Below are 22,756 nucleotides of genomic sequence, written 5' to 3'. Positions count from 1 at the left end.
ACTTCATCACTGCTTGTTTTTGTAAGAGGTGTTGACAAGCTGAATGTACCGAGCTGTCTGTTTAAACTACTATCACACAGCTCGGAAACCCATGCATACACCACAAGACATGCCACCAGAGGTCTCTTCACAGTCCCCAAGTCCAGAACAGACTATGGGAGAAGCACAGTACTACATAGAGCCATGACTACATGGAACTCTGTTCCACATCAGGTAACTGATGCAAGCAGTAGAATCAGATTTTAAAAACGGGTAAAAATACACCTCATGAAACAACGGGGACTGTGAAGAGACACACACAAGGGTATAGACACATGCATACGCACACATTGTGATATTGTTGTATGGTGGTATTAAACATTTTGTACTATAGATAGGTAGTGGTGTAATAATGTCATATGATGTACTGTTTTATATTTTGTTTTATATGTAATGTAAGTGCTTTAATATGTTTGGACCCAGGAAGAGTAGCCTTAGCAGCAGCTAATGGGGATCCCTAATAAATACAAATACAAATAGAGGTCCTGGATGGGAGGAAGCTTGACCCCAGTGATGTACTGGGTCGTACGCACTACCCTCTATAGTGCCTTGCGGTCGGAGGCTGAGCAGTTGCCATACCAGGCAGTGATGCAATCAGTCAGGATGCTCTCGATGGTGCAGCTGTATAACTTTTTGAGGATCTGAGGACCCATGCCAAATCTTTTCAGTCTCCTGAGGGAGAATAGGCTTTGTCGTGCCCTCTTCACGACTGTCTTGGTGTGTTTGGACCATGATAGTTTGTTGGTGATGTGGACACCAAGGAACTTGAAGCTCTCAACCTGTTCCACTACAGCCCCGTCAATGAGAATGGGGGCGTGCTCGGTCCTCCTTTTCCTGTAGTCCACAATCATCTCCTTTGTCTTGATCACGTTGAGGGAGAGGTTGTTTTCCTGGGACCACACGGCCAGGTCTCTGACCTCCTCCCTATAGGCTGTCTCATCGTTGTCGGTGATCAGGCTTACCACTGTTGTGTCGTCGGCAAACTTAATGATGGTGTTGGAGTTGTGCCTGGCCATGCAGTCATAGATGAACAGGGAGTACAGGAGGGGACTGAGCACGCACCCCTGAGGGGCCCCCGTGTTGAGGATCAGCGTGGCAGATGTGTTGTTGCCTACCATTAACAGCTTGGGGCGGCCTGTCAGGAAATCCAGGTCTAGTTGCAGAGGGAGGTGTTTAGTCCCAGGGTCCTTAGCTTAGTGATGAGCTTTGAGGGCACTATGCTGTTGAACGCTGAGCTGTAGTCAATGAATAGCATTCTCACGTAGGTGTTCCTTTTGTCCAGGTGGGAAAGGACTGTGTGGAGTGCAATAGAGATTGCATCATCTGTGGATCTGTTGGGGCGGTATGCAAATTGGAGTGGGTCTAGGGTTTCTGGGATAATGGTGTTGATGTGAGCCATGACCAGCCTTTCAAATGACCTATGGCCTCATAGGTGGAATGTTATTCATATTTTTTATAATTTCACCATTGATAAAGATGTTTCTATGCTTTGTTATATTTCAGTCTTCTTTCCACTCCTCTCCTCTTTTGACCTCACCCTCTCACCGTCCCCCCCTACTCACAAGGCAGGCAATACGCTTGACCTCATCTTTACTAGATGCTGCTCTTCTACTAATCTCACTGCAACTCCCCTCCATGTCTCCGACCACTACTTTGTTTCCTTTTCTCTCTCGCTCTCCTCCCACACTACTCACTCTGCCCCTACACAGATGGTAATGTGCCGCCGCAACCTTCGCTCTCTCTCTCCCACTACTCTCTCCTCTTTCATCCTATCATCTCTTCCCTCTGCTCAATCCTTCTCCCTCCAATCTCCTGATTCTGCCTCCTCAACCCTCCTCTCCTCCCTTTCTGCATCCTTTGACTCTCTGTGTCCCCTATCCTCCCGGCCGGCTCGGTCCTCCCCTCCAGCTCCGTGGCTTGATGACTCATTGCGAGCTCACAGAACAGAGCTCCGGGCAGCGGAGCGGAAATGGAAGAAAACTAAACTCCCTGCCGACCTGGCATCTTTTCACTCCTCCTCTCTACATTTTCTTCATCTGTTTCTGCTGCTAAGGCCACTTTCTACCACTCTAAATTCCAAGCATCTGCCTCTAACCCTAGGAAGCTATTTGCCACATTTTCCTCACTGCTGAATCCCCCCCCCCCCCCCCCTCCTCTCTCTCTGTGGATGACTTCGTCAACCACTTTGAAAAGAAGGTTGACGACATCCGATCCTCGTTTGTTAAGTCTAATGACACTGCTGGTCCTACTCACACTGCCCTACCCTATGCTTTGACTTCTTTCTCCCCTCTCTCTCCAGATAAAATCCTGTGACTTGTGACTGCAGGCCGCCCAACAACCTGCCTGCTTGACCCCATCCCCTCCTCTCTTCTCCAGACCATCTCCGGTGACCTTCTCCCCTACCTCACCTCGCTGATCAACTCATCCTTGACCGCTGGCCATGTCCCTTCCGTCTTCAAGAGAGCGAGAGTTGCTCCCCTTCTCAAAAAACCAACACTCGATCCCACTGATGTCAACAACTACAGACCAGTATCCCTTCTTTCTTTTCTTTCCAAAACTATTGAGCGTGCCGTCTTTAGCCAACTCTCTTGCTATCTCTCTCAGAATGACCTTCTTGATCCAAACCAGTCAGGTTTCAGGACTGGTCATTCAACTGAGACTGCTCTTCTCTGTGTCACGGAGGCTCTCCGCACTGCTAAAGCTAACTCTCTCTCCTCTGCTCTTGTCCTTCTAGACCTGTCTGCTGCCTTTGATACTGTGAACCATCAGATCCTCCTCTCCACCCTCTCCGAGCTGGGCATCTCCGGCGCGGCTCACTCCTGGATTGCGTCCTACCTGACCGGTCGCTCCTACCAAGTGGCGTGGCGAGAAGCTGTCTCCGCACCACGTGCTCTCACCACTGGTGTCCCCCAGGGCTCAGTTCTAGGCCCTCTCCTTTTCTCCCTATACACCAAGTCACTTGGCTCTGTCATATCCTCACATGGCCTCTCCTATCATTGCTACGCTGACGATACACAACTAATCTTCTCCTTTCCCCCTTCTGATAACCAGGTGGCGAATCGCATCTCTGCATGTCTGGCAGACATATCAGTATGGATGACGGATCACCACCTAAAGCTGAACCCTGGCAAGACGGAGCTGCTCTTCCTCCCGGGGAAGGACTGCCCGTTCCATGATCTCGCCATCACGGTTGACAACTCCGTTGTGTCCTCCTCCCAGAGTGCGAAGAGCCTTGGCGTGACCCTGGACAACACCCTGTCGTTCTCCGCTAACATCAAGGCGGTGACCCGCTCCTGCAGGTTCATACTCTACAACATTCGGAGAGTACGACCCTGCCTTACACAGGAAGCGGCACAGGTCCTAATCCAGGCACTTGTCATCTCCCGTCTGGACTACTGCAACTCGCTGTTGGCTGGCCTCCCTGCCTGTGCCATTAAACCCCTACAACTCATCCAGAATGCCGCAGCCCGTCTGGTGTTCAACCTTCCCAAGTTTTCTCACGTCACCCCCCTCCTCCACACACTCCACTGGCTTCCAGTTGAAGCTCGCATCCGCTACAAGACCATGGTGCTTGCCTATGGAGCAGTGAGGGGAACGGCACCTCTGTACCTTCGGGCTTTGATCAGTCCCTACACCCAAACGAGGGCATTGCGTTCATCCACCTCTGGCCTGCTGGCTCCCCTTCCTCTGCGGAAGCATAGTTCCCGCTCAGCCCAGTCAAAACTGTTCGCTGCTCTGGCACCCCAATGGTGGAACAAGCTCCCTCACGACGCCAGGACAGCGGAGTCACTCACCACCTTCCGGAGACATTTGAAACCCCACCTCTTTAAGGAATACCTGGGATAGGATAAAGTAATCCTTCTACCACCCCCCCCCCCCCCCCCAAAAAAAATAATTTGTAAAGTGGTTATCCCACTGCCTATAGGGTGAATGCACCAATTTGTGAGTCGCTCTGTTTAAGAGCGTCTGCTAAATGACGTAAATGTGCCCTTGAGCAAGGCACTTAACCCTAATTGCTCCTGTAAGTCGCTCTGGATAAGAGCGTCTGCTAAATGACTAAAATGTAAATGTAAATGTAATGTATATAAAGTGTAATATTGGGATGCAAACTCAAAATTGATTACATTTCAACTATATATCTGACATTTTTAAGCCATAACCATGTGTGTGATGTGTATACGTTTGTTTCAAAGTAGATTTGTTTAAGATTACCAAGAATCACTCTGTGTGACCCTGATTTAGCCCACTGCAGTAAAAGGTTTATAAAAGATCTGTATCAATGGAAGCCAAAGACCAGTTTGGAAACCATGGAGCTACAACTGGAGCAAAGGGACTTACAGTATGTCGAGGAGGGGTGGAGTGGAGGCGAGAGAGGGGTGGAGTGGAGGAGAGGCGAGAGAGGGGTGGAGTGGAGGAGAGGCGAGAGAGGGGTGGAGTGGAAGAGAGGCGAGAGAGGGGTGGAGTGGAAGAGAGGCGAGAGAGGGGTGGAGTGGAAGAGAGGCAAGAGGGGTGGAGTGGAGTGGAGGAGAGAGAGGGGTGGAATGGAGGAGAGGAGAGGAGAGGAGAGGAGAGAGGGGGGTGCAGTGGAGGAGAGTGAAGAAGGGGAGGGGCTTTTTAAAGGATCATGAATATGTATGACATATTTTATAAATGCTGTTAAAAACTTTTTTAATAACCACTTTATTAAGCTTGAACCTTGAGCCGAAAATTGTTAGGAGCAAAATGAGTAGGGCTGTTTATCATAAAATGCTTACTTTGCTCCGTTGATCTTTCCCTCGGGCCTGACTAGTCTCCCAGTCCCTGCCGCTGAAAAACATCCCCACAGCATGATGCTGCCACCACCATGCTTCACCCAGGGAAAGATGAACGGAGCAAAGTTCAGATGAAAACCTGCTCCAGAGCGCTCAGTACTGGGGCGAAGGTTCACCTTCCAACATGACAACGACTCTAAGCACAGTCAAGGATTACTTTATCCTATCCCAGGTATTCCTTAAAGAGGTGGGGTTTCAAATGTCTCCGGAAGGTGGTGAGTGACTCCGCTGTCCTGGCGTCGTGAGGGAGCTTGTTCCACCATTGGGGTGCCAGAGCAGCGAACAGTTTTGACTGGGCTGAGCGGGAACTATGCTTCCGCAGAGGTAGGGGAGCCAGCAGGCCAGAGGTGGATGAACGCAGTGCCCTCGTTTGGGTGTAGGGACTGATCAGAGCCTGAAGGTACGGAGGTGCCGTTCCCCTCACAGCTCCGTAGGCAAGCACCATGGTCTTGTAGCAGATGCGAGCTTCAACTGGAAGCCAGTGGAGTGTGCGGAGGAGCGGGGTGACGTGAGAGAACTTGGGAAGGTTGAACACCAGACGGGCTGCGGCATTCTGGATGAGTTGTAGGGGTTTAATGGCACAGGCAGGGAGCCCAGCCAACAGCGAGTTGCAGTTATCCAGACGGGAGATGACAAGTGCCTGGATTAGGACCTGTGCCGCTTCCTGTGTAAGGCAGGGTCGTACTCTCCAAATGTTGTAGAGCATGAACCTACAGGATCGGGTCACCGCCTTGATGTTAACGGAGAACGACAGGTTGTTGTCCAGGGTCACGCCAAGGCTCTTCGCACTTTGGGAGGAGGACACAACGGAGTTGTCAACCGTGATGGCGAGATCATGGAACGGGCAGTCCTTCCCCGGGAGGAAGAGAAGCTCCGTCTTGCCGAGGTGAGTAAAGGGTCTGAATACTTATGTAAATGTGATATTTCCATTTTTTAAATAAATTAGCACACAAAAAAACAAAACTGTTTTTGTTTTGTCATTATGGGGTATTGTGTGTAGATTGATGAGGGGGGAAAATATATTTAATCAATTTTAGAATAAAGCTGTAACGTAACAACATGTGGAAAAAGTCCAGGGGGTTGAATATTTTCCGAATGCATCGTATGTTGTTGTAATGCAATTCTCGTGTTTTAATAATTTGTTTTTATGTTATTTTACAAACTTAGGTTGACAGGACAAAATAGACAAAAAAGTTAATTGAAAATTAAATAAATAGGAAGTGGTTCTAAATATAAATGTAATGTTTTTTTTTTTTAACCATTTCACAGATTTCAAAGTTAATAAAATATCTTTCATTGTTTAAATATTTAGTTCATTATTGATGTTAGTTCCACCCTGTTATGCTTTATTCCACCCTGTTAGGTCGGTATTTTAAAATCAATTTTTAACAATACTATCAAATGTTATGCATATCTTAGTAGTAACTTGTAGAGATAGAAGGGGTCAACTACATATGCAAAAATGTTGACCAAATGCTGTTGTTATTCAGTCTTACTAGGAAAAATGTGGTGCAAATAAAGCGCTGGTTGCGAAAATAACACACATTTAACTCAATAATCATTTATTAATAATTATTTGAAGAAAATAAATGAATGTGATAGAGTAAGGGACATTTGATGTCTTAGAAAATGTAAATCTTCATATAGATTGTTAACACTTTCAGATTGTTCCTGTACAGTGGGGGAAAAAAGTATTTAGTCAGCCACCAATTGTGCAAGTTCTCCCACTTAAAAAGATGAGAGAGGCCTGTAATTTTCATCATAGGTACACGTCAACTATGACAGACAAAATGAGAAAAAAAAATCCAGAAAATCACCTTGTAGAATTTTTTATGAATTTATTTGCAAATTATGGTGGAAAATAAGTATTTGGTCAATAACAAAAGTTTCTCAATACTTTGTTATAAACCCTTTGTTGGCAATGACACAGGTCAAACGTTTTCTGTAAGTCTTCACAAGGTTTTCACACACTGTTGCTGGTATTTTGGCCCATTCCTCCATGCAGATCTCCTCTAGAGCAGTGATGTTTTGGGCTGTCGCTGGGCAACACGGACTTTCAACTCCCTCCAAAGATTTTCTATGGGGTTGAGATCTGGAGACTGGCTAAGCCACTCCAGGACCTTGAAATGCTTCTTACGAAGCCACTCCTTCGTTGCCCGGGCGGTTTGTTTGGGATCATTGTCATGCTGAAAGACCCAGCCACGTTTCATCTTCAATGCCCTTGCTGATGGAAGGAGGTTTTCACTCAAAATCTCACGATACATGGCCCCATTCATTCTTTCCTTTACACGGATCAGTCGTCCTGGTCCCTTTGCAGAAAAACAGCCCCAAAGCATGATGTTTCCACCCCCATGCTTCACAGTAGGTATGGTGTTCTTTGGATGCAACTCAGCATTCTTTGTCCTCCAAACACGACGAGTTGAGTTTTTACCAAAAAGTTCTATTTTGGTTTCATCTGACCATATGACATTCTCCCAATCCTCTTCTGGATCATCCAAATGCACTCTAGCAAACTTCAGACGGGCCTGGACATGTACTGGCTTAAGCAGGGGGACACGTCTGGCACTGCAGGATTTGAGTCCCTGGCGGCGTAGTGTGTAACTGATGGTAGGCTTTGTTACTTTGGTCCCAGCTCTCTGCAGGTCATTCACTAGGTCCCCCCGTGTGGTTCTGGGATTTTTGCTCACCGATGATCTTGTGATCATTTTGACCCCACGGGGTGAGATCTTGCATGGAGCCCCAGATCGAGAGTGATTATCAGTGGTCTTGTATGTCTTCCATTTGCTAATAATTGCTCCCACAGTTGATTTCTTCAAACCAAGCTGGTTACCTATTGCAGATTCAGTCTTCCCAGCCTGGTGCAGGTCTACAATTTTGTTTCTGGTGTCCTTTGACAGCTCTTTGGTCTTGGCCATAGTGGAGTTTGGAGTGTGACTGTTTCAGGTTGTGGACAGGTGTCTTTTATACTGATAACAAGTTCAAACAGGTGCCATTAATACAGGTAACGAGTGGAGGACAGCGGAGCCTCTTAAAGAAGAAGTTACAGGTCTGTGAGAGCCAGAAATCTTGCTTGTTTGTAGGTGACCAAATACTTATTTTCCACCATAATTTGCAAATAAATTCATTAAAAATCCTACAATGTGATTTTCTGGAAAAAAAATTCTCAATTTGTCTGTCATAGTTGACGTGTACCTATGATGAAAATTACAGGCCTCTCTCATCTTTTTAAGTGGGAGAACTTGCACAATTGGTGGCTGATTAAATACTTTTTTTCCCCACTGTATGTGTCTGTCCCTAACAGGGTGGAAATATCCCATGGTCCATGTGTGAACAATCCACCTACACTACGAGTCAAAACTTTTAGAACACCTACCCATTCAAGGGTTTTTCTTTATTTTTTACTATTTTCTACATTGTAGAATAATAGTGAAGACATCAAAACTATGAAATAACACATATGGAATCATGTAGTAACCAAAAAAGTGTTAAACAAATCAAAATATATTTTATATTTGAGATTCTTCAAATAGCCACCCTTTGCCTTGATGACAGCTTTGCACACTCTTGGCATTCTCTCAACCAGCTTCCTGAGGTAGTCACCTGGAATGCATTTCAATTAACAGGTGTGCCTTCTTAAAAGTTAATTTGTGGAAATTCTTTCCTTCTTAACTTTTACGGGATCGGTGTCCCGTATACGGGACGGTTGAGCTAAGGTGCACTAATGTGATTAGCATGACTGTTGTTAGTAACAGCAAACTTTCCAGGACATAGACATGTCTTATATGGGCAGAAAGCTTAAATTCTTGTTAATCTAACGGTACTGTCCAATTGACAGTAGCTATTACAGTGAAAAAATACCATGCTATTGTTTGAGGAGAGTGCACAACAACAAAAAACTTATCACGGCAACTGTTTTGATACATTCTCCTCTGAAGGTAAATAATGTACTTACATTCAGTAATCTTGCTTTGATTTGTCATCCTAAGGGTCCCAGAGATAAAATGTAGCATAGTTTTGTTTGATAAAATCCATTTTTATATTCAAATGTAGGAACTGGGTTCTACAGTTTGAACCCATGCTGTCTCTGGCTCCACACCCACCCGGCCTGGCCATCTAGATGTGTGAAAGTTAATGTATAAGCTAATGATCCATCATGTATGACATTCCTGGGAGTGTGTAAACTTACATTTTGTATTACCATATCATTTTTGTATGTTCTCTATAGTTATGTACTTGAAAATGTATCAATTGACCAATTCTGGCACATTTGGGCAGACGTGATACAAAATAGTCCAGTATTGCAACGCTTCACTGGGTCAATTTGAATCTTTGCACACATACTGCTGCCATCTAGTGGCCAAAATCTAAATTGCATCTTAACTGCAATATTTGCTTTCTCTTGCATTTCAAAGATGATGAAAAAAACACACACAAAAAACATGTTTTATTTTTATTTTAATCTTTTACCAGATCTAATGTGTTATATTCTCCTACATTTAGTTCACATTTCCACAAACTTCAAAGTTTTTCCTTTCAAATGGTATCAAGAAAATGCATATCCTTGCTTCAGGTCCTGAGCTACAGGCAGTTAGATTTGGGTATGTCATTTTAGGTGAAAAAAAAAAAAAAGGGTCCGATCCTTAAGAGGTTAAAGCGTTTGAGCCAATCAATTGTGTTGTGACAAGGTAGGGGTGATATACAGAAGATAGCCCTATTTGGTAAAATACCAAGTCAATATTATGACAAGAACAGCTCAAATAAGTAAAGAGAAACGACAGTCCATCATTACTTTAAGACATGAAGGTCAGTCAATCCGGAAAATTTCAAGAACTTTGAAAGTTTCTTCAAGTGCAGTCGCATAAACCATCAAGCGCTATGATGAAACTGGCTCTCATGAGGACCGCCGCAGGAATGGAAGACCCAGAGTTACCTCTGCTGCAGAGGATAAGTTAATTAGAGTTACCAGCCTCAGAAATTGCAACCCAAATAAATGCTTCACAGAGTTCAAGTAACAGACACATCTCAACATCAACTGTTAAGAGGGGACTGTATGAATCAGGGCTTCATGGTCAAATTGCTGCAGAGAAACCACTGCTAAAGGACACCAATAAGAAGAAGAGACCTGCTTGTGCCAAGAAACATGAGCAATGGACATTAGACCGGTAGTAATTTGTCCTTTGGTCTGGAGTCCAAATTGGAAAATTTTGGTTCCAACCACCGTGTCTTTGTGAGACGTGGTGTGGGTGAACGGATTATCTCTGCATGTGTATTTCCCACCGTCAAATATGGAGGAGGAGGTGTTATGGTGTGGGGGTGCTTTGCTGGTGACACTGTCTGCGATTTAACCAGCATGGCTACCACAGCATTCTGCAGCGATACGCCATCACATCTGGTTTGGGCTTAGTGGGACTATCATTTGTTTTTCAACAGGACAATGACCCAACACACCTCCAGGCTGTGTAAGGGCTATTTTACCAAGAAGGAGAGTGATGGAGTGCTGCATCAGATGACCTGGCCTCCACAATCCCCTGACCTCAACCCAGTTGAGATGGTTTGGGATGAGTCGGACGCCAGAGTGAAGGAAAAGCAGACAACAAGTGCTCAGCATATGTGGGAACTCCTTTAAGACTGTTGGAAAAGCATTCCAGGTGAAGCTGGTTGAGGGAATGCAAAGAGTGAGCAAAGCTGTCATCAAGGCAAAAGGTGGCTATTTGAAGAATCTCAAATATAAAATACATTTTGATTTGTTTATATATATATATTTTTTAACCAAACGTTATGAGGTCCAAAAGGGATCTTAATGGTAGAAATGACCCAGCTAGCTAATAACAGATCACTTCATTATGGCTAGTTAACAAGCGAACTTTAAGGGGATAAAGTAGATGACTATATCCAAATATTGTTTGATTTGCTTGCCATCTATAGTGGTGATGAGTGATGACAGTAGGAAAACGGACAACTTTACCAGGACAAGGACTTGCCGATGTCAAGATCTCTCCAAAAACCTAATCTCTGATGAAGCAAGCTAATTATTATGTTGTTTGCTTAGCTAGCTAAATGCCAAATGGATAGGGCACCTTCACGTATCTGAAATGACGTGATTATTGATGTTTACTGATCATGAAAAGCATGCAGTTACTTGCTGTATAACTCTGATAATAAAGATAAATGTGCACAATTGTTTTGCATTCGGAAATGTGTAGTTCTGACTATGCTCAATAGGTGATGATATTAAAACCAAATAGTTATAACATTTATTTAACAATCCCTTGAAAACGGCATGTAGTTGTCAATGGTTTTAGCGGAGCTGGGGTCGGTCTCCATGGCCCCCATCAGCCAAATCGAAGGTATTGTGACGTTTTCTTGAAAATACCCATAGAAATAGAATTAATAGAACGGGTTGGACGCTCTAAACCTGGCAATTTGACTGGTAAACTCATGGGTACACTCGCAATGGCTGCATGGTATTGTGATGCAATAATTTCCATGTTATTTTGGAATGTTCTATCAACTGATGCTGGATTGCCATGGTAATGTAGAATGTCCATTCAAATCATGCAAACTGATGTGGGTCATGCAATGGAACGTCTTTTTTTTGTAATTTTCTTAACAAATCACAGCACAGATTGAAGGGTACACTTCGTGCTTTTATTTCCTGCCATTTCCTTCTAATTATGCCATCATTGACTTAAACGGAGATGCCCGTTCTATTAATGATATTTCTATGGTAATCCATCCTCCCCTAGTCTACTGCAGTTCCATTAAAGGCTGGGAAGACGAAAAACGCCGTTAATTAGAGCTTTGAGCTTCAGCCCTGTATTTTTGGCACAAGAAAATACCCATTTTGCCTGAGGAAAGAATTGGAAATAGTGCGGGTAGAATATAATTCAGTTGGCATATTCGTAGAATTGACCAGACAATTGTTTATGACAATAAGTGTTTAAATGGTTACTGTATCATAAACAATGACATCTTACAAAGAGAATGAGAATGAATGATAACGGCAACAAACCCTCCCGATACTTTTGAGAAGTTTGTATTGATTGCGCTGCAAGTTATTGAACAGATAATGTTAGGCTACGTGCGCCTTTCAGCTCGTGTGTTCAGGAGGTCAGGGTACTGGACAGCTCCTTGCCTAAATCAGACGGGAGGAGCCAAGCGTGGACCACTATGCAGTCTCCTCTATCACACAAAAACCTCCGGTCTGAATAGCTACACTGCCGTCTTTATTCCAGTAAATATAGTGCCATGCTTGGACGCATCCAATATGACTGACTAGCTAGGGGAACAACTAAGCGACATAGGTAAAATGTTGTATGCAAAGTTATTGATTTAATAGTGAAGATTTAGGTTAATATCGGAACGTTTTAGGATATAGTTCTGCTTGTCGCATTTTCGTTTGTGCTCTTGCCTAATTGGGTATCCAATGCTATTTAGCGCGTGATGTGTAGGCTATTCTTTCAGAACAAGGGCATGACACATTTTATTTCAGGTCCGATGTTGAATGCCCGCATATTTGATGCCTGCATCAACTTTTCAACTATGTCAACCTGTTCTTTGGAGACGAGAGACTGGACGTGCAATAGGTTATCTTACAAACCCTGTCGTTATTTTTGACAGAAAGAAAAGAGAAACTGTGCTGCGACTTGACAAATGCCTATTTTACAGGAGAAGAAGAATGCTGAAAATCAGTATGTGCCTGAGAACATTTGGGTTATTTCTGGTCTTGAGTGTTGCCATCACTAAAGGTAATTTTACCACATCATCCATTACAGTCTAACAGGTGTAACAATAGTACCTAATTACATAGAGGCTGTCATTGAGATTTAATAACTTAATAATAAACCACTTACTAGCTGCGAGTATTTTCCTTTTAATTGATTGTTCTGTTTTATCTTTGAGGTCTTTGAAAAAAGCAATTCATAGCTAATCTCGTGTTTTCTCTTTCACATATCCAAGCTTTTGAATGCAGCGCAGGGTGCAATCCTGAAAACGGCTACTGTGAAAAGCCTGGGGAATGCAGGTAATTAAATCCTACACAAATTATGTAATAGATATCATCGGATTATGTAACATTTTTGTAGCAACCATGTTTCATTAACATAAGCAGCCCATTTTCATCCTATTTCACTCCATTTCCACAAAGTCAAGTCGGCACAGACCAAACAAAAATAATGTTTTTCATCCTGCTAATTCCAAGTCAGATGTATTGTTTACAAATATATCAAAATCCACATTTTCCTAATCAATTATACAGTTATACACCCTGTGGAAACATCCAATAATAGTCCAGCTGTGTGAGAAAAAACATGTGTGAATAACAATGGTCCCATCATCTGAATCATGTTTTCAGATGCAAACCAGGCTGGCAGGGGGTAACATGCAAACAGTGCATGCCCTTCCCTGGCTGTCTTCATGGCACTTGTGAGAAAGCATGGCAGTGCATCTGTGAAGAGGGCTGGATGGGGAGCCAGTGTGACCAAGGTGGGTATCTGTGAAGGTGGGTATCGTATATGTGAAGAGGGCTGGATGGGGAGCCAGTGTGACCAAGGTGGGTATCTGTGAAGGTGGGTATCGTATATGTGAAGAGGGCTGGATGGGGAGCCAGTGTGACCAAGGTGGGTATCTGTCCAATCCACTTTTCTCTCAAATGTCAGTCCTGACCATGAGAATAAGGTATGATCCCATAAGACACAGCTGAATGATCCACTGATAGCACAGACTAAATTTAATCTTTAATATACTGTATATTTATATACATTGACATGACTTCCTTTACCTTGAGCTGAAAGAGAAAGCATCTGTTTGAGGGTGGAAAGATAAAGAAAATAGTATTTCCTGTCTCTGATGGCTCTATGTGATCCACTTACTTAAAGACACCATGGTGGGGAGGTGTCAAATGTAGTCTACTTGTCACTGGTTCGTTTGTTTTCAATTTACCTTGTGACGATAACATTATAACAGGTGTGTGTGTGTGTGTGTGTGTGTGTGTGTGTGTGTGTGTGTGTGTGTGTGTGTGTGTGTGTGTGTGTGTGTGTGTGTGGGTGTGTGTGTGTGTGCGTGTGTGTGTGCGGATGTGTGTGATGACCTCTCCCAACAACATACTATCGACTTTTTCCAGACACCAACCAGTGCTCATCTAAACCATGCACTGATAACTCCACATGCATTCAAACTGGCCAGGGAGGATACCTCTGCATTTGTCTGCCTGGTTACACAGGAGAGAGCTGCCACCTGAAAAAGGGACCATGTCTAACAAACGGGTATGAAAATCTGATATGGTTTGCATTATCTTCATTAAAACCTTCAATTAAACTCTGGGAAACCGCTTAATCTCTAAAGCTTTTTCAATAGATTAGGTGCTATTGAATCCATTGGAGGATCAACCCTTCCGCCTTTCAAATGGACACAGGCTTGTCTCTGGAGACTGATAGATATACAGCCAGTCTAACGGCCACAGTCTCACTGAATCCCACTATGGTTGCTCTTTGTAACACTGACCTGTTATTGACTTTGAGAGGACCCCGACCCGAAATTCAATACAGCTCTGTCTGTGGGTCCTTTCTCTTCAGATGAAAAGCAATAATGTCAGTTCTATTTAAATCCTCTAACTGAAATGACATTTGCATGGAGATGTATAGTACCTTTCTTTTTTGGGGACTCTGAGAATGACTCCTAAACACTGAGCCTACATTGGAGCTCATGAATCATGGATCTTCATTAAGCTTTGAAAGAAGGACCAAAAACCGTCTGGTGAATGTCTAGAGTGAATGTCTAGAGTGAATGTCTAGAGTGAATGTCTAGAGCAAGCAGCCATTGTTATCATTGCCTTCTGCTATAGCACTCACTGTGTACAGTGGGGAAAAAAAGTATTTAGTCAGCCACCAATTGTGCAAGTTCTCCCACTTAAAAAGATGAGAGAGGCCTGTAATTTTCATCATAGGTACACGTAAACTATGACAGACAAAATGAGAATTTTTTTTCCAGAAAATCACATTGTAGGATTTCTAATGAATTTATTTGCAAATTATGGTGGAAAATAAGTATTTGGTCAATAACAAAAGTTTCTCAATACTTTGTTATATACCCTTTGTTGGCAATGACACAGGTCAAACGTTTTCTGTAAGTCTTCACAAGGTTTTCACACACTGTTGCTGGTATTTTGGCCCATTCCTCCATGCAGATCTCCTCTAGAGCAGTGATGTTTTGGGGCTGTCGCTGGGCAACACAGACTTTCAACTCCCTCCAAAGATTTTCTATGGGGTTGAGATCTGGAGACTGGCTAGGCCACTCCAGGACCTTGAAATGCTTCTTACGTAGCCATTCCTTCGTTGCCCGGGCGGTGTGTTTGGGATCATTGTCATGCTGAAAGACCCAGCCACGTTTCATCTTCAATGCCCTTGCTGATGGAAGGAGGTTTTCACTCAAAATCTCACGATACATGGCCCCATTCATTCTTTCCTTTACACGGATCAGTCGTCCTGGTCTCTTTGCAGAAAAACAGCCCCAAACCATGATGTTTCCACACCCATGCTTCACAGTAGGTATGGTGTTCTTTGGATGCAACTCAGCATTCTTTGTCCTCCAAACACGACGAGTTGAGTTTTTACCAAAAAGTTATATTTTGGTTTCATCTGACCATATGACATTCTCCCAATCCTCTTCTGGATCATCCAAATGCACTCTAGCAAACTTCAGACGGGCCTGGACATGTACTGGCTTAAGCAGGGGGACACGTCTGGCACTGCAGGATTTTGAGTCCCTGGCGGCGTAGTGTGTTACTGATGGTAGGCTTTGTTACTTTGGTCCCAGCTCTCTGCAGGTCATTCACTAGGTCCCCCCGTGTGGTTCTGGAATTTTTGCTCACCGTTCTTGTGATCATTTTGACCCCACGGGGTGAGATCTTGCGTGGAGCCCCAGATCGAGGGAGATTATCAGTGGTCTTGTATGTCTTCCATTTCCTAATAATTGCTCCCACAGTTGATTTCTTCAAACCAAGCTGCTTACCTATTGCAGATTCAGTCTTCCCAGCCTGGTGCAGGTCTACAATTTTGTTTCTGGTGTCCTTTGACAGCTCTTTGGTCTTGGCCATAGTGGAGTTTGGAGTGTGACTGTTTGAGGTTGTGGACAGGTGTCTTTTATACTGATAACAAGTTCAAACAGGTGCCATTAATACAGGTAATGAGTGGAGGACAGAGGAGCCTCTTAAAGAAGAAGTTACAGGTCTGTGGGAGCCAGAAATCTTGCTTGTTTGTAGGTGACCAAATACTTATTTTCCACCATAATTTGCAAATAAATTCATTAAAAATCCTGCAATGTGATTTTCTGGATTCTTTTTTCTCATTTTGTCTGCATTAGTTGACGTGTACCTATGATGAAAATTACAGGCCTCTCTCATCTTTTTAAGTGGGAGAACATGCACAATTGGTGGCTGACTAAATACTTTTTTTCCCCACTGTATAACAGCATTAGATTTAAACAGGCATACTGTTTGAACGGCTGTGAGCATGTGGCTGTGAGCACAGTACTGGCTAACAACAAAATATATAATTTGAATGGTCTTACACATGTATGACCAATACAGTGCAACACAACCTCTGACATGTGACCGCTAAATTAAAGAAAAATCTAAAAAAATCTCTTGAGCTCTTGTATGTTGCCATAATCCTTGGTACAGTTTTATACTGTGGACTTTAGAGAGAAATCAAAGTGAACTGCTTTTCCCTTCAGCTCTCCCTGCCAAAACGGTGGCACCTGCGCCGACGCCGATGGCTTGGCAGCCTACCCATCCTGCTCCTGTCCCCTCGGATTCGCTGGAGACTTCTGTGAGATTGACACTGACAGCTGTGATCCCAACCCCTGCCTCAACGGGGGTAACTGCACCGACTACGGCCCTGCGTTCACCTGCACCTGCCCCGCGGGCTTCAACGGCCCCACCTGCAACAACACCCATGTGGACCCCCTCTCCCCCTGTGCTAGCACCCCCTGTGGGAACGGGGGCACCTGCGTGGTGGGGAGCCAAACGAACAGGACTGGGGCGTACCATTGTCTGTGCCTCCCAGGGTGCACCTTTACTGGGCATGAATGTATGCCTACCCAGCAGCCACACAGGCCCAAAGGCAAACTCAGGCCGGCCAAACTCTCCGGCATGGGTCTTTCACCACAACACTACAGCATACCTGCCCACGCCTTCCAGAAACTACTAAGGCCTCCCGAGAGGGACCTTCTCAAGATCCCCCTGAAGGAGACGGTTCACTCGACCTCTGCCGCCAGCCTGGTCACCCGCAGTCAGCTCATCTGTTTCGGGATGCTGGGCCTGCTCACCTGCCTGGTGATCCTGGGAACCACAGGTATTGTCTTCTTCAACCGCTGCGAGACGTGGATGGCTAACGCCAAGTACAGCCATCTGGTGCGCCAGCAGAGAGAACATCTGTTGAGAGCCAATTACGGTGAGGATGAGGGGGGCCACTCTGTCAACATCATCCTCCCTGAGAAGATCAAGCTCACCAGCTTTGGGAAACACTACACATCTATCTGACATGTTGGTCTTTCGACTGACCGTCTGCATAAGGAGTGTGTTTGAGTGTGCAAGGACACCTACAAAACCAGTGAAGGAGGTCATGGATTTCAAATAGATTTTTAAAGAGAAAACGGAGGTTCCCTCTCTGAAAAATGCAGTTATTCTATTCTAATGTGATCCACTGTATGTGGAACTTTCCTCAAATAAGAGGATTGAGGACTTAACCGTGTCCCTGTTACTAAGATGTACAGGTACTGTACCTGGAGAAGAAGGTCAAGAATGGGTGCCTGCCGAATTTCAGGACATCCACATCGTTTTTATTTCTTTCAGATGTTACCTTATGACATAGAAGGGCTTTTAAAGCAAAATAACCAAAACAACTGATTTCATTATTCAATGTTTGATGCTGCAAGCTTTTGATCTGAACTAATTGAATGTTTTACTTTCCTCCTTTATACTGTAGACAATTATGCATCAAATCGTGTACAAATTTCAGACTTTAAGTCAATTACAATTGGCTAATCCTGTTGTCGATATGCTGATATTTTGGACTAGGACCAGTCAGTGCTTTTGAGGGTTTGATTCTATTTATATTCAGATTGCTGTACTTGTTTGTCTTCTACGTATTGTTATTAGTGGAGTACATTTGCTTTTACATTTCAAGTGAACCACATTTTTGCATTTATACTGCTTTTTAGTTTTGATTGATTGAATCTTATTATACAAATATTATCCAAAAATCAACAAGTATTGTCAATCTGTAATGAACATAATACAATTGTTACGTACCACCAGTAGTGGATGCTATAGTACTTTAGATATTTATCCCATTTTATGTCTAAATAAGTATTATTTCAAAGCACTCAACTCTATAATTCAGCAAGTGTATTTACAAATATTAATGTGACTGCAAACTCCTGCTTTGAACAAATCTCCATCCAATTTCTGATATGATTTCATACCACAACACAAACATCGACCCCTGCAGTATGTTTGAGGGCAAAATATGATTAACTGTGGGTGGCTTTAGTTTACTTTTCCAGGCCAAGAAAATGTGGGTTGGAGCCATTAATCACTGGAAATGTCAACAACAAAAATAGGATCTTGTGTTTGTGTGGTTGGGGAACCGGCAGGAAATTGGGTACCCAATTTTCACTCTCTAAAGTATTCTGCCACATGTCATTCATTTCAAACCATAAACATTGCATAAAACACAAGTCGTACTCTTATTGGTAACATTTGGTTAATTATAACCCACCGGTCAAAGACCTGACGTCAACATCAAATCAACATCCATATTTAGTTTTAACCAGGTTTAATTAAAACGTGATTTCACCTTGAAATAAACCAAACCTTGAAATCCTGTAATTGATTTGTGGTTGAAATATAGGTAATTTTTTTTGACAAAACATAAAAAAAATAAAAAAGCATTGATATTCATCGTCAGGTGCGTTGAAATTTCACAGAACGTTAATTCAGTGGTTTTGCCAGATGGGAAAGGGCTTCTTATCCATCCTCGGTACATGTTACAGTGCTATGTGCTTTTACTGTGGTTTGGTAGAATATTGCTTATTGTGTTTTTCTTGAGCTTTGACAATAAAAATATAAACCAGTACCTACTCGTCTTGTCAGAGGAGGCATTTATTGTTGTCTTCATTTCTCAAATACTGTACCCACAGCCTGACAGCCATCCTAAATTATGTTTCAATTTACAGGTCAAAATAGATTTTTTATCTCAAGGAGACAAACCTGGATCAAGAAAAAGTTAAATAAACGTCCAATCCTGGTCAGTTTCGGATGTATTCTGGGCCTGTATCCACAAAGCCTATCAGAGTAGGAGTGTATATCTAGGATCTGTCCTTATAATATTATTCATTATGATCTAAAAGGCTAAACTGATCCTGGATCAACACTCCTACTCTGAGACACTTTGTGAATACAGGCCCAGATCATTGTGTGGGTTCCTGTATCACATCCCGGAGCAGATTTTACTAAATGGTCTTTGCCACCACCTTGTGGAGTATGTATCACCCTGTATCAACCAATCAACCAATGAAATAAACACCACTGGACTTTTATAAATTAGCCTACAAACCTGCAAAGTTATTTACAAACTTAACTATTGACATATTCATGTATACCTTACAAATTAATACACTACCTTATTATGTATTTTTCAGCCACATCTAACATACAGTATTATCTATAGTGAGGGAAAAAAGTATTTGATCCCCTGCTGATTTTGTAAGTTTGCCCACTGACAAAGAAATGATCAGTCTATCATTTTAATGGTAGGTTTATTTGAACAGTGAGAGACAGAATAACAACAAAAAATTCCAGAAAAACACATGTCAAAAATGTTATAAATTGATTTGCATTTTAATGAGGGAAATAAGTATTTGACCCCCTCTCAATCAGAAAGATTTCTGGCTCCCAGGTGTATTTTATACAGGTAACAAGCTGAGATTAGGAGCACACTCTTAATGTGCTCCTAATCTCAGCTTGTTACCTGTATAAAGACACCTGTCCACAGAAGCAATCAATCAATCAGATTCCAAACTCTCCACCATGGCCAAGACCAAAGAGCTCTCCAAGGATGTCAGGGACAAGATTGTAGACCTACACAAGGCTGGAATGGGCTACAAGACCATCGCCAAGCAGCGTGGTGAGAAGGTGACAACAGTTGGTGCGATTATTCGCAAATGGAAGAAACACAAAATAACTGTCAATCTCTCTCGGCCTGGGGCTCCATGCAAGATCTCACCTCTTGGAGTTGCAATGATCATGAGAACAGTGAGGAATCAGCCCAGAACTACACGGGAGGATCTTGTCAATGATCTCAAGGCAGCTAGGACCATAGTCACCAAGAAAACAATTGGTAACACACTACGCTGTGAAGGACTGAAATCCTGCAGCGCCCGCAAGGTCCCCATGCTCAAGAAAGCACATATACAGGCCCGTCTGAAGTTTGCCAATGAACATCTGAATGATTCAGAGGAGAACTGGGTGAAAGTGTTGTGGTCAGATGAAACCAAAATCGAGCTCTTTGGCATCAACTCAACTCGCCGTGTTTGGAGGAGGAGGAATGCTGCCTATGACCCCAAGAACACCATCCCCACCGTCAAACATGGAGGTGGAAACATTATGCTTTGGGGGTGTTTTTCTGCTAAGGGGACAGGAAAACTTTACCGCATCAAAGGGACGATGGATGGGGCCATGTACCGTCAAATCTTGGGTGAGAACCTCCTTCCCTCAGCCAGGGCATTGAAAATGGGTCGTGGATGGGTATTCCAGCATGACAATGACCCAAAACACACGGCCAAGGCAACAAAGGAGTGGCTCAAGAAGAAGCACATTAAGGTCCTGGAGTGGCCTAGCCAGTCTCCAGACCTTAATCCCATAGAAAATCTGTGGAGGGAGCTGAAGGTTCGAGTTGCCAAACGTCAGCCTCGAAACCTTAAAGACTTGGAGAAGATCTGCAAAGAGGAGTGGGACAAAATCCCTCCTGAGATGTGTGCAAACCTGGTGGACAACTACAAGAAACTTCTGACCTCTGTGATTATAATTAATAATAATTGGTCATTTAGCAGACGCTCTTATCCAGAGCGACTTACAGGAGCAATTAGGGTTAAGTGCCTTGCTCAAGGGCACATCGACAGATTTTTCACCTAGTGGGCTCGGGGATTAGAACCAGCGACCTTTCGGTTACTGGCACAACGCTCTTAACCACTAAGCTACCTGCCACCAACAAGGGTTTTGCAGAGGGGTCAAATACTTATTTCCCTCATTAAAATGCAAATCAATTTATAACATTTTTGACATGCGTTTTTCTGGATATTTTTGTTGTTATTCTGTCTCTCACTGTTCAAATAAACCTACCATTAAAATTATAGACTGATCATGTCTTTGCCAGTGGGCAAACGTACAAGATCAGCAGGGGATCAAATACTTTTTTCCCTCACTGTACATAGAATATTAACAAATAAATGTAATAAGCATCTGACTAATCGGTTATTTGGTTATTTGCAGTGGTGTAAAGTACTTAAGTAAAAATACTTTAAAGTACTACTTAAGTCGTTTTTCTGGGGTATCTGTACTTTACTTTACTATTTATATTTTTGACCCTGCTATATGGTACAGTACATGCAGCCTACATTTAAACCAGGGCCAGGGCTGGAGTGAACACCTACAGTTGGGTATCTCTCCAGGAACAGGACTGGAGAGAACACGTACAGGAGGGTATGTCTCCAGGAACAGGACTGGAGAGAACACGTACAGGAGGGTATGTCTCCAGGAACAGGTAGGAGTGAACATGTACAGTTGGGTATCTCTCCAGGAACAGGGCTGGAGTGAACACCTACAGGAGGGTATCTCTCCAGGAACAGGACTGGAGAGAACACGTACAGGAGGGTATGTCTCCAGGAACAGGTTGGAGTGAACACGTACAGGAGGGTATCTCTCCAGGAACAGGGCTGGAGAGAACACCTACAGGAGGGTATCTCTCCAGGAACAGGACTGGAAAGAACACGTACAGGAGGGTATGTCTCCAGGAGCAGGGCTGGAGAGAACACGTACAGGAGGGTATGTCTCCAGGAACAGGGCTGGAGAGAACACCTACAGGAGGGTATGTCTCCAGGAGCAGGGCTGGAGAGAACACGTACAGGAGGGTATGTCTCCAGGAGCAGGGCTGGAGAGAACACGTACAGGAGGGTATGTCTCCAGGAGCAGGGCTGGAGAGAACACGTACAGGAGGGTAGGTCTCCAGGAACAGGACTGGAAAGAACACGTACAGGAGGGTATGTCTCCAGGAGCAGGGCTGGAGAGAACACGTACAGGAGGGTAGGTCTCCAGGAACAGGGCTGGAGAGAGCACGTATAGGAGGGTATGTCTCCAGGAACAGGTTGGAGTGAACATCTACAGGAGGGCATCTCTTCAGGAACAGGGCTGGAGTGAACATATACAGGAGGGTATGTCTCCAGGAACAGGGCTGGAGAGAACACGTACAGGAGGGTATCTCTCCAGGAACAGGGCTGGAGAGGCCTGGTTTAAACTGTGATGCGGAGTATGTCCAGTAGGTGTCATCAGCCGTCCAAAAGAAAAGATCACAGCAGGCTAAGGTTTCATAGGACTATCGGATGGATGAGAGGGCCTTGAGCGACAAGCCAAGTTGGGCAGGTAGCCTAGCAGTTAAGAGCGTTGAGCCAGGAGCTGAGATGTCGCTGGTTCGAGTCCCGAAGCCGACTGGGTAAAAAGTCTGTCGATGTGCCCTTGAGCACGGCACTTAACCCTATTGCTCTTGTAAGTCTGCTAAATGACATTGACACTCTTACAGTAGCAACATCTATCCATCTATCCATCTCTTGATGGTGATGACCACAGAGTCAAT

At 43.9% G+C, this 22,756-nt stretch overlaps 1 protein-coding gene across 1 annotated transcript; it reads left to right on the top strand.

The window, feature by feature from the left end:
• Positions 1–12,528: 12,528 nt before the first annotated feature.
• On the top strand, positions 12,529–18,758 carry LOC311145432 (protein delta homolog 1-like; the record flags this gene model as incomplete). Its single annotated transcript, XM_084181669.1, has 5 exons — positions 12,529–12,598; positions 12,810–12,873; positions 13,204–13,334; positions 13,972–14,113; positions 16,581–18,758. The coding sequence occupies 5 exons, from the start codon at positions 12,529–12,531 to the stop codon at positions 17,386–17,388; spliced, it is 1,215 nt and encodes a 404-aa protein (XP_084037795.1). The 3' UTR covers positions 17,389–18,758.
• Between the last annotated feature and the right edge of the window lie 3,998 nt (positions 18,759–22,756).

The sequence above is a fragment of the Coregonus lavaretus genome, assembly GCF_964263955.1.
Source record: "Coregonus lavaretus genome assembly, chromosome: 18".
Taxonomy (NCBI): Eukaryota; Metazoa; Chordata; class Actinopteri; order Salmoniformes; family Salmonidae; genus Coregonus; species Coregonus lavaretus.
This window is presented reverse-complemented; position numbering and strand designations above follow the sequence as displayed.